This window comes from Montipora capricornis, chromosome 8 (genome assembly GCF_036669925.1).
Source record: "Montipora capricornis isolate CH-2021 chromosome 8, ASM3666992v2, whole genome shotgun sequence".
In the NCBI taxonomy this organism is placed as follows: Eukaryota; Metazoa; Cnidaria; class Anthozoa; order Scleractinia; family Acroporidae; genus Montipora; species Montipora capricornis.
In genome coordinates, this window is record NC_090890.1 from 39,892,521 (window position 1) to 39,905,020 (window position 12,500).

A 12,500-nucleotide genomic window follows, 5' to 3' on the forward strand; every position below is an offset into this window, starting at 1 on the left:
TACTCCGGTTTTCCTCTCTCTTCAAAAACCAACATTTGATTTGATTTGATTTCTATACGGCGGTGTCTCCAATAAGTACCACAGCGCTCAATACAGTTGACGCTTAAATAGAGTTCATTATTACCGTAAGTAGTTTTACGATTGCATTACATTATTATCGCGTAGCGATTTTCATATAAATCTTGCTCTCTTGCGATTTTCCTCGCTTGCCATTGGCTGCATGCTTTACAATCATCAAGACTGTCTCATTCCTTGCTTAAGTCCTCTGCGGCATTTTTGCTGAACGTTCTGCTCAGTCAAGATGACCTGAAATGCATCAATGGCGATGACAAAAAGAGGACTGGGATCTAACAACAACAAAATGATTTAGCGTTCATTTTTGCAACTATCAATTTATTTGCGTGATTTCTACGCACTCTGATTGGCTGGAAACTTTGCACCTTTTTGTCATCCAATCAATAGAAGGACCTCAAACCGGGGATGATAAACTTCTTTTAGGTTCCGTGCAGAAACAAATTGCTTCCGGCCTACTAACACTTGTTTTACAGATCTTAACACTGAAGACCGTTATTATTCAGAAAAAAAAGAACAGAGAGTTGAAGGACAGGCCTCATAACTGCTGGATTATTATTATTGTTATTGTTATTATTATTATTTTTATTATTATTATATTAACGTTTTGAAATTGCATAAAACGTAATAAAATAATACCTACCTTGTCACGATAAAGAAAACCAAGGATACCAGCAATAGCCTCAGCAGCAAAGATCAGGAATAAACAAGCAAAAAACTGAAATTGAAATGGCAGAGTTGAAAGTGAGCTCTATAAGACTCAGTTAACAAATTATGACAGCAATCTCGCCTTACATCGCATAAGGATTCCAGATCGCACAAATTCACGAGTGAAAATTGACAATAGGGCCGTTTATACGAGAGAAAATAAGCCGCGGCTTACTCTGGCCGCGGCTTACATAAGACGCGAACACCGCGTATAAATGGTTCAAAATCTACGTTCACAGCTTTCTCAAGCCGCGGCTTATCCTGGCCTGGAAGTTTATGCTCGTATAAATAGTTCCTTTCGCGTATTACGTACGCCGCGGCCAGAGTAAGCCGCGACTTATTGTCTCTCGTATAAACGGCCCTAATAAAGTTGACAGTTACTTGTGAAAATAAATTGTTCGGGGTTAGTCGAATGAACAATGTATGCACGAACAATGTGTTTTCACAAGTAACTGTCAACTTTATTAATAATAATAATAATAATAATAATAATAATAATAACAATAATAATAATAATAAAACTTAATTTTCACACGATAATGTTTAAAGCTGAATAGCTTGTGGGTCGAGCGCAAATGAAATCAAAACAAATTAATAAATATCAAATCGTATTGGTTCTTGAGGACAGCGGAAAACAGGAGTCCCAGGGGCTTCGATCATTTTGGTCAGCTGTTCCATTATTCAAAAAAGCAATGGGGCTCTGGGGACAATATTCTACGACGCAGTTGTTAACGAGAACGCCACAAAACAATATCATTAGTTGAATGAGTAAAAATAATTGTGCTAAACCGACGTGCGGCACCGTCGCATTTTAGCACATATCTTTGCGGCACTCTTCACAACAACAACGTGAAATCACCAAATTTGACGTTTTGACGACAACACGAGCTAGTACAAATGTAAATCTTTCATTATCTATTTTTACTCTGAAATGAAGCCGTCAAAACCTCAAATTTGGTGATTTTATGGCCGTCGTGGTTATGAAGAGTACCGCACAAAGATGTGCTAAAATTCGTGCCGCAAGAGCAGTATGATTATTCTTCATCTTTAAATCAATAGTATTCTTGTTTTGTGGCAATGTCGTTACCGTGGCCATTGTTATTGGTATTCAATAGCAATGCAACCACAAGCGCAAGCACAAGCTTATGTTATGTGAAAACGAACGTCAACCTAAACATCAGCCCGCGGGAATGCTGAGACCCGGGGAATCTGGAACGCGTTCTGTAATTGGCCAGACACGACCAGACGTAATAAATTTTCTTGTTCTTGCGTTGTGTTTGCGCATGTGCTTGCATGCATGAAATCCAGGCTTCAAAACTGTTGCATGAATCTGTTCTTATCTCCCTCCTAAAGTCCACCCTTGTTTGCTCCTTTGTCAGAAAGAGTGGACCCTGTAATATCGAAATTGGGCCTTGGGCGCTTGGCAAACCAGTAGTGATTGATCCTTTTCTTTTTGATCATGTAGTACATACCAGGCCAAGTAAGAGTCGACTTTCTTTTATTGCCCCGCAACAGCCCAGGAAGCCAACAATCATGACAAATCCACCTGCTGCAATCAACAGTTTGGCCGGAAGGGAATATCCAGTGTTTCCTAAAAACGCGTAGAACTGTCCGGGGTCTATCTCGGTCCATATTCCTACCCCTAAGATTGCTGCGCCGGCGAGCTAGCGCAAAGAAAATTCAGAATAATAAATGTTTTCGTTTTACATATGCGTCATCATTTGGTTCAAAATAAACCGCAAAAGAGCACTATTTTATCACTGTTTGATGTTGTTTAAAATCCTGCTTGCCTTTTATACTGGTACGTCTTCGATTATAGGAAAATAGACAAATACTTCGTTATCATCGACTCCATGCTATCAAGGTCTATCAAGCACACTGGGAGCTGGTCACTTGTGAGTTCGCATTATATCCCGTAAAAAGCGAATGAATGAATAATATGGAAAATATGAAATATTCTTTAAAGAATAAAAAATTCCTTTAGTTCGCTGCTCGAACTATCACATTCGATCGCATTCTCGTCACCAGAGCCTCAGATCGACCCAAGAAGAGCTCTGGGGTCGAGATTGATTCAATCGTTCGAAGTGGCTCGCGCAAGCGCCGTGCAATCGCCCGCCTTCTGGTCATATTAATACACGAGGTTGAAGATCATCATCACATGTACAGTTGAGAAGCAATTAAACAGTTGCGAAGAAACTGAGATATAACTCGAATTCACAAGCTACCAGCTCTCAGTTGGCTTGATCGCTCAGTTTGTAGAACACTGCAGCGCAATCTCGAGCCCCATTCAAAGCATGGATTATTTCCAGGCTTGTGTCGCAACTTCCTAGGTTTCTACTTATGAAACTCAGGTGGCGCGAGGGCTGCGTTTTTGTAATCAGGCAGGGGTACCTTACATAATTGCAATTTATATAGGGAATTTCTCCTTTTATTTTGGGAATCGCGGATGGATAAAAGTAACCCATTGGGCGAAAATAACAGTTAACCTTAGTGAGTGATCTTTGCCCCATCACAAGATGCGGTACCAGCGCCCTCCTTTCTAGCAACGATCTCTTTTACATTTCGGTCTTCTTTGGCGAAAAAAAGGTTTGAAGCAAGCTTGAGTAAGAGTTGGCTAATATCAGTGATAGAATGCATTGTGGACTCGTTTAAACATATGAGTGCACCGCAAATTGAGTGAGGAGACGCAGGATGGAAATAAGTGGAGAAGATTTGAAGTCGTACAGTGCCTTGTAAAACCGAAAAAAAACTTTCCTCTGGAATCGGCTGCTTTCACGTTTTAAAGTGAAAAGTCTTTAAGCACGCACTAAATAATATTGATCATTTCCCTGAAGATCCATAGAATGACGTGAGTGCACTGAATTGGAACCATTAATTTAAGTCACATTTTCATTTTGTGATGATAGATGGTGCATGCCCGGTTGACCCTGGCGCACGCTATTTACAAATGCAATACAGCTGTAATTCCTTCGATAAATCTGATGTCATAATAGAGGAACGTGATAATTAGAGCTATTTTAATCCAATAGACTAACAAGGCCTATTTGTAAACAAAAAGGCGCAATTGACGTTCGATGAAATTTAGTATGACGATCAATCTACATTTAAATATATTGAGTATAAATTAAAGGACGTATTTTGTCGTCAAATTGATCTGAGAAAGGTGTCCGAGAAACGATTACAATATCAAATATCATAGTCGCTACTGTCAATTTTTATTGCTTTCATATTAAACGAACATAACATTTTAGTTTTATTGCTTTTTTTCTTTCTAAGAAAAGAGCAATCTTTCGCGACGTACGAGCTAAAATGGAAATCTTTATTTTTGAGCTGTTATCAGTAAATATACGCAGCAACCCAGCTCGGAGAAGAAAACTGTCGACCTGAAAAATCAATAAAAGAACTAGGCTACTAAAGTATTTAAAGGTTTTCGCAATTTCCAAGCTTGACGAGTTCGCCAGAAAAAGGTCAATCGAATGAAGTAAAGTTCATAACATTTTTCGGCATTTTTGGCTGAATAACTTAAAATGGCTCACTGAACTATTTCAATATATAGGTCACAGTAAATACGAAAAATAGAATTGAAAGATGTTATTAGCAAAGCTTTTCCGTCGCGTAGAATGTAAAATATGAAAGACTGTAAATAGTTGGGGAAAAATTGAATTCATTTCAGGGATATCAAATAAAACTTTGGACTGCATAGTACAAGAGAAACATTCTCATTGCTAACATAATTCAAGGACATACCCAGAAGATGAAATTGAAGGCAAAAAGTAACGTCTTTATGCACTTAATCCCACACATAACTGTAACAGAATGGCTTTTCTCGCTCAAAGGGATGCTGCAATGAAGAAAATAGAGCACCACACGAAGCCGAACGAACCGGAACGTTGTAATTTCCTCGAGACGAACCACTGAGAGATGAAAATATGAATATGCATGCTTTTGGAAGGTGTGTAACGCATTCAACGACAGGTTGTTGTTGATATTTCGTTATGGTTCATTGAAAAGGAGCCAATTGAAATCAAGGAGCTTCTTGAACTGCTACAGCGCTGTATTGTTATTATCAGCAGGTCGCTATCACAGAAACAATAAATTTACTTTATCTGCATGATGTTTTCTTGCAGTTTAGATTACATGAGCTGTTTCATCTGTCAGAACTTGACATTTACGGAGTAGGCCACGCAATAAAATTACCATGGAACAATGGCAAGCGGAAATGAATATCACTTAGGACAAGGCAAAAATGGTTCTTGATAGCAAGCTAGATAAAGCAATTTTGCATGCAAGAAAACTCCTCTCTCTCGAGTATTACGGTATATATTCGTAGTATAATTTTAGAAACACATAAATCAGGTACTGATCTGTTTGTCAGTATTCGTAAAGGCCGTTTACACGACAGAAAAATTTGGGTCCGGACCCGTCAATTAGGCGTACGGACTCATAACTTTTGTAAAGGAACACCGGAGTTTCTGCAGGGGCATAGGCGCCTATGGCCCTGTGGAAACTCCACTGTTTCTTTACAAAAGTTATGGGTCCGTACCGCTTTTTTGACGGGTCCGGACCCAAATTTTTCTGTCGTGTAAACGGCCTTGTAGAAAAGAAAAGCGACAGGTGTTAAAATTGAAAACCCTTTGCAGAAGTGCAAAAGTTCGGAACAGAATATTACTTCCTTAGTTAAAAAGTGTCCGTGTTTTTGTTATATATTCCAACGGCAAAATAACCAGAGTTTACATCCTTCAAACGAACCAGAGACAGAAACTATCCTCACAGGCGTACAACCAGCCTTGCAGTATTATTTTGTTTTAAACCTACAAATTATAGCTAATTATTTGCTGGTTAGATCTCCCTAAAAATGGCTTCTGCAGGATGAGGGTGATGAGACAAAATCGTGCACCTTAGGGAATCTCATTCGCGGGAAATTCAATCTAAAAATAAATCGGTCTGTGAAAAGGCCGTGGCAGGAATACAAGGCTGTTATTCGCTGTTAGTCATGTATTTCCTTTTTCAAGGCGAGTTCCAGATCAATGAAGCACCTCTTCTATCCTGGTGAGCGAAGGCCTTAACCTGGGTTTAATTTAACGCTATCGACTATCTGGCAATTTGTACTCTTTGCCGATTACTTCTCGAAGTGGAAACGCTAGTTGTGAAACGTTCAACCAAAAAAGAAAGAAAAAAACAATAAGAGTTTCATGTCTTGAAGTGCTTTTTAAAGGGAACTCGAAAGGGTTTTCAACATTCCGTTTGGGCGTTTTCATAACTTAGATAAATTTTTCTCACACTCCGAGTAAAGGAAGAGAATATAATGGGGTTTTCGAAATTAAAAAAACTGTCACCGAATATTTTACAAGGTATTTTCCAAAAACTGAATTTTAGAGGGTCTGTTACTTCTTTTAGCAGTGCTGTACCGTTTACATGGCAACAGTTGGGTACCTTACAGACACCCTTATAACATTACCTGGCAATAGTATTACTCAAACATAAAAACGTTTGCCTACTGAAAAAGGCTCGGGAGGCGCGGTGGCCTCATGGTTAGTGCGCTCGACTCCGGATCGAGTGATCCGGGTTCGGGGCTCTGGCAGGGTACATTGTGTTGTGTTCTTGGGCAAGACACTTTATTACTCTCACGGTACCTCTCTCCATCCAGATAGATGTATAGATGGGTACCGGCAGATCTAATGCTGGGGGTAACCCTGCGTTGGACTAGCATCTCATCCAGGGGGGAGTAGAAATAATCCTAGTTGCTTCATGATACATAAGCCGGGATAAGCTCCGGCTATAATGGGCCACTAGGCTTGTAAATAGACCTTTTTACTGAAAGGTTCAACGGTGCCGTAATTTGTTTCCATTGAAAACCCATTCTCACGTTTGGCAGGAGCCCATTATTGGGAGCTTCCATCTGTATTTTACGCTTGAGTCAACCCTTTCCCGGATCTTTCTATTTTTAGAACTACTATATTTTGACGTATGCGACTGAGAACATACTTAAAGACGGTGCTTACTATTGTTATTGCGCATACGTTCTGCGCATCTCGAGATTCACGGGTTTCCTATCGGTGATGCTTACTAATACAGGGATATTTTTTTGCGCGGTTTAAAACTATCCGGGGAAAGTACAGTAGATCTTAGTAAGTACTCTTGGTATTCAAAAAGACAATTGGGTGTAACCCTGCATTTTTGAGAGATAATTAAGCTTCAATTTGACAAGGAACGCCATACATTGCTTTGTATTTTAAAGCTGTTTACAAGTATCATTCATGAATTATCTTTGAAAAATGCATGGTTACCCCATGATCTACATTTCCTGCATCATCATAAGCCGGCGCAATAATATCTTTGAATGAATAGGCACCGTCCGTAAAATGGTTCACAGACATATGTGACGGTGGTACATTACCGTCCAAAAGCCTTATCAACAGCAACTCAAAACCGAGCACATGGCGTCGACTTAACATACTCATGTCACATGACCAACTAGACCCCAGGAAACCTCAGTGACGTAACGTAATAAATGACTGACCATAGGTCTCTTATGATTGGCTGTTGTGAAAACAGCCATGAAACGCTTCTGCGAAGTGCTTCTAAAAATAGAAAGACACGGGGAAAGGGTTGACTCAGAGGGTTAATATGGAAGATGGAGTCGAGGCTCCAGGTAATAAGCTCCTGCATTTGGAAAAACCCGTCGAGCTTCCGTAAGGGTAGGCTTGATTTCCAGCCGTTTTGGGAGTGGATCACTGGTCCGCGTCTTTTACCCGTGACGTAGCACCCATCGCAATTTTATTTTGTATTTTGTACTTGGCAGGTAGGAGACTTTCGGGTTGGTGGAAAAAACAATTGGCTGGACCAGTGATCCAGCCGAGTTGTGCGCGGAGGAACGTGGACGTACAAAACGGCTGGTCAATCGAGCCTACCGTGATCGCCTTGATCTGTCGCCTACCGTAAAGGCACTGCGCTCGAGCAACTTTTTTCGTAACGCTATGGCGAGACAAGTTGCACGAAACATTACCCAATGTAACATACCTTTCAACGGCCAAAAATGTCGCGAGACAAGTTGCAGAAACCGCTGCAGAAAGTCGAATTGAGTTCTACTTTGCGGCAACGCTTCACACAACGTAGCAATGAATTTTAAAGCTTTGCGCAGTGTGATATTCGTCCATCGCTTGCGATGATGGCCACTAACCCCGTGTGGTTTCTACCTATTGTGCGTGCGCAGCTTTCAGCTTTCATGGCAAGCGAGTGGTTTTGCATCTTTCGAAGCTTCTTTTGTATGGTACTAAGGATGTTTGCAAAGGCTGTTTTCTTGCAGATTGATGATGGACCGCCCAAGAAGGCTTTGTAGATATGCTGCTTTTTCTCTAGGAGTGTCTTTATTTCCGCATCATTCTCATCAAACCAGTCTTGGTGTTTGCTGCTTTTCGGGCCGAGGGTTTCATAAGATGTTTCGTAGAGGCATTCTGCAAATGCCTCCCAGTCCGTCTTTGGATCGTGTGAGGAGAAAAGTCAACATTCTTTGCTCCAAGCTTCTCAGCTAATAATGCTGCAGCTTCATGGGACTTGAGCTTGGAAACATTCAACTTCTTATAGTACCCTGTGCGCGCCTTTTGGGTTTCATAGACATGTTGAGTTTGGACACGATGAGTCTGTGATCTGTCCAACATTCTGCACCACACTTGGATTTGGTAACTCTAATGTCCTGTCTATCGCACTGTCTTGTGACGATGTAATCCATGAGATGCCAATGCTTGGAGCAGGGGTGCATCCAAGTTGTTTTGTTACGCAGAGGCAAGCGATAGACTCTGTTGGTGTTGAGTAGTTTGTGTATTGCACAGGTCTTGAGCAGTAATAAGCTATTGGAGTTGCAACTGCCTATGCTATGATGGCCAATGATGTTCAGGCAGGTGGTATGATCGTGACCCACTCGGGCATTGAAGTCTCCAAGGACGAGGAGCTTGTTGGGTTTAGGAACACTGGATATGGTGGCATCTAGGTCTTCATAGAATTTATCTTTGATATCATTTGAGTTGGTCATGGTTGGAGCATAGACGCTTACAAGTGTATGGGAACGGCCATATTTGAGCGGGACTTGTAAAGTAATGAGGCGTTCATTTATTCCCAAGCGTTTCTTGATGGCAAAACCCACACCTGCCACGCGAAGATCTTCTTCATTGCGACCACTGCAGAAGAATGAGTACCCACCAGTTGGTTCAGTGAGCTGGCCTTCTCCTGCTCGTCTTGTCTCAGAAAGTGCTGTCATGTCGATGTTATATCTGCTAAATTCTCTGGCCACAAGTGCTGTTCTTCTCTCAGGCCTGTCTGTATTGGTATTGTCCATGAGTGTTCTTACGTTCCAGGAGCCAATTGTAAGTTGCATGTGTTTTGGTGTTCTATTCTCTGTCATCGATAGCAAAGACGGTGGGATGCCCGCCGATCGCGGCTAACCTGCCAGGCAGAGTTGAAGCAGGTAATGTTCAGGGCACCTTTTCTAGCCCCCTTCCTCATGCTATGGAGGTGAGCAGTGCACTCCTAAAAAGGGCTGCTCAATCGCTCAGGTGGCTGCCGAAATCCACTGCTGCTTTGTGTCAGCAAGATAGCGACAATATGGCTTGAGCCGCCCGTGTGCAGGTCCCCGGCTACAGCTCCCAGTGCATCAACACCTGCAGCTTCGTTGCTTGCCCATCGCCACAGGATTTTTGGGATTGTGACTTTGCGCAGTGTAACATCTGTCCTGCAAGTTGTGCAATCTCGTTTCCAGAGTCTTCGTTCTCCTTAGCAACTTGTGTCGCAACGCGGTTTGCGGCACCACCTAATGAAAGTGTTTATTTAACCTTCTAAAACGAGACGTCGTACGATCGCAAGTTGCAAGAAATTTTTCCCAGTGTAACACTTCTCAGGCAACTTGTTTCGCAACGTGAGAACTTTTATCGCAACAAAATTGCGAAAAAATTGCAGATTGAAAAAGGGCATTAATGGGACTTTTCTATAGGAAGAGGCAAGGAAGCACACGTTGTCAGCCTTCCCGCCAAAAGCGCTCGTTCCCTCTCGTCACGCGGCTGCACAAAATTTTCCCGCCACTGGAGCAAAGTGCATAGTCGCAGAATTTTGTGCATTATTCGCTCGATTGACGGGGAGATTATTCGTGTTTTGCAATAACTTCGCGAGCCTTTCACTAATTCAAGAAGGAGGACGATTTCCCCGAGTGCTTTATACTCAAACGTTTGAGTAAGGTTCACGGCGGAGACTTGTGAGGCAGAACGGCTGGGAAAATTCGAGGTAAAATGCTGAGCACCTTAATATGTTCCGGTGTGGCTTTTTTTTAGAGACTTTGGGTATTCTGGCACATAAATTAGACCAAAAAATTTTCAAGACTACCATAGAAAAGCGCACATGCCATGCATGCCTGTAATTTGCGCCAAAGTTTTCCGGAAGCCGCCAAAACACTGGCTTTCTTCTTTCGAGAGGCGACTGCAAAAAAAATCCCATTTCAGTCTTAAGCAAGGCACACGATCTTTTCAAATCTCATCGATTTGGACTTTTCGGTGGTTGAAAAGGGCATATAACTTATATTTTGTTTTACATTTCCCTATTTTCACTGAAAAAACGAAAAATTTGTCTCCTGAAGCAGCAGAATTTGGCAAGTCGTGGATACTTTTGTAAATTCTTCAGCTCAGCTTGTCACCAAGAAACCTTTGATGGTTTTTTTAGGTTAAACTCGATCACAACGTTGATGACATGCAAGGCTCGCTCGAGTTTCCAGTTTAGGAAAACACTTAAGTGTCTCAAATCAGGATGACTTAAGTGTTTTCCTAAACTGGAAACTGGAAACTGGAAACTGGAAACTCAGTCCATTATAGATAACTTGTCACAAAGTGTCTCAAATCAGGATGACTTTGTGACAAGTTATCTATAATGGACTGAGTGCCCGCTTCATTTGAAGTATTCAAAATTGTGTATAAAAGCAGAATTCATCAGCATATATAGTTCACCTAAAAAAATTACTGCATATAGTTGAGTATGGCCAACTGACATTGTTTATTTAAATTACCGTTTGCATCAATTTTTTATTCCACAGCTAAGGAATGGCAACAGCTCAGGCGATACGGGAGCAGGAGAAAACAGTTAGTGTTAAAAATGTTTTCGTTGAAGTCTATTTTTGTAAAATCTGTTACCGGGAGAGACTGAAACCCACTGATTCCAAGATGGTGGACGGACTGATCGTAGCAAGGCAATGTAGATGGCGTGATCTCTCGTTTATTTGCAGTGGTCAAGTATTTTCCCCTCTCAACAAGTTACAGAGCAACAGTCAGCCTTGTTTGTGAAAAAGCTCCTGGCAGTTGCTGTAAGTAGTAAAACTTTTACCAACTTCAGGGCTCCATCCGCGGTAGCTACTACTTGATTTATTTTTTCTGTAATTTGACTTCGGCTCTATTGTTTTTAGGTCTCCAGTATTACTTATCTCAGGTGAGAGTACTTTTTTTTCGTTCCAGGAAGTAGTTGTAATCGTGGATTTTGGGACACACGCCGGATGGTAAACATTGGCCATTGTCAAAGAAAGGGGTTGGACAATCTGCGAGCTAGCGATCTAGCGAGCCATGCGATGGAATTTTGCATTTAAGTCTAAGCACCCATTTCAAATAGCACTGACAAGCAGTTATTAAGTCTAAGCACCCATTTTAATTAAATTAAAAGTATTAGCTTTCAATAACTGTGTGACTCGCATGTTGACTCGCATGACTCACAGTCATGGCTCGCATGACTCGCGTGGCTCGCACATTGTCATCACTCTTAAAGAAACAACCCAGAACGTCCTATTGATACTTTACACACTATGAGACTGTCATCTTTTAATTCTGACTTTACTTCTAGAACCATATTCCCAGAGCACGCTTTTGGAGACAGATGTTTAGAGGGTAAGGGGCGATATACAATTAGTTAGACCAAAAAAAGAAGATTATCTTGCTTTGTTTTCTCAAACCGCTCTACTATCTCCCGTGGTCCCCTTGTACTACCAGCCAATTTCACTATTTTTGCTTCTTTGATATAGATCTTAATTTAAAAATCCTGAAGGATGACAGTGCTTGCCCTGGAGCATGTCAAGTCATACAGTGGTGAGAATTTGTATCATCTCTCTTGTAGTGGAATGTCCATAGCGGCAACAAGCTTGTCAAACAGATTGTTTTAGTGTAAAATTAACAAACAGATTCCATCTTGCTGTACATTTGCTCAGTAATAAATCACAGATGGCATCAAAATGTGGTAAGAACAAAAAAGTTCCACCTGGGGCCAGTTGTTCAAAAGCCGATTAACGCTAATCAAGGCTGATATTCGGTAAAACATTACATTAGAAGAAGTCAATCTTGAAAAACAAAAATAAGCAAAGGAAACTTTCACCAAAACGTTGAAAACACAAAACCCAAGTTTACGCTAATCCTGGATTAAGTTAAACGCCTTTCGAACATCCGGGCCCTGGTGTGTCACTGATGTTCCTCAGGCCACATTTTGGTGCTTTCTGTGATCTATTACCAAACAGATGCATGGCAGCATGGAATCTATTTCTTTCATATTATGAAGAATTAAAAGTTTTTGATGATGATGTCAGCTATAAGATTATCTTCTAATAGATCATAGGTGAGAACCAATCAAAATCCTGCATTATTGAGCTTATTATAATTGAGAAGAGTACATGGCCGCACAGAGATACGAAATTTTGTATCTCCAAGTGG

At 41.1% G+C, this 12,500-nt stretch overlaps 3 protein-coding genes across 3 annotated transcripts in view; 1 reads left to right on the plus strand and 2 right to left on the minus strand.

The window, feature by feature from the left end:
- The window catches only part of LOC138059396 (CD151 antigen-like), a 9,957-nt gene extending 5,224 nt beyond the window's left edge, over positions 1–4,733 (minus strand). The window contains exons 1-3 of the mRNA XM_068904989.1: positions 4,528–4,733; positions 2,253–2,444; positions 716–790 (exon numbers count right to left, since the gene is read on the minus strand). Coding sequence (XP_068761090.1) covers positions 716–790; positions 2,253–2,444; positions 4,528–4,584 — 324 coding nt within the window. The 5' untranslated portion in view covers positions 4,585–4,733. The remainder of the gene's footprint in view (positions 1–715; positions 791–2,252; positions 2,445–4,527) is intronic.
- A 3,617-nt stretch (positions 4,734–8,350) lies between these two features.
- LOC138014011 (craniofacial development protein 2-like) lies at positions 8,351–9,178 on the minus strand. Its single transcript, XM_068861043.1, has one exon. It carries the CDS (start codon positions 9,176–9,178, stop codon positions 8,351–8,353), a length of 828 nt encoding a protein of 275 aa, XP_068717144.1.
- A 749-nt stretch (positions 9,179–9,927) lies between these two features.
- LOC138059595 (HORMA domain-containing protein 1-like) overlaps positions 9,928–12,500 on the plus strand; it is a 13,795-nt gene continuing 11,222 nt past the window's right edge. Inside the window, exons 1-6 of the mRNA XM_068905227.1 lie at positions 9,928–10,050; positions 10,850–10,895; positions 11,039–11,116; positions 11,216–11,238; positions 11,644–11,687; positions 11,822–11,885. Of these exons, the coding sequence (XP_068761328.1) occupies positions 10,857–10,895; positions 11,039–11,116; positions 11,216–11,238; positions 11,644–11,687; positions 11,822–11,885 (248 nt within the window). The 5' untranslated portion in view covers positions 9,928–10,050; positions 10,850–10,856. The remainder of the gene's footprint in view (positions 10,051–10,849; positions 10,896–11,038; positions 11,117–11,215; positions 11,239–11,643; positions 11,688–11,821; positions 11,886–12,500) is intronic.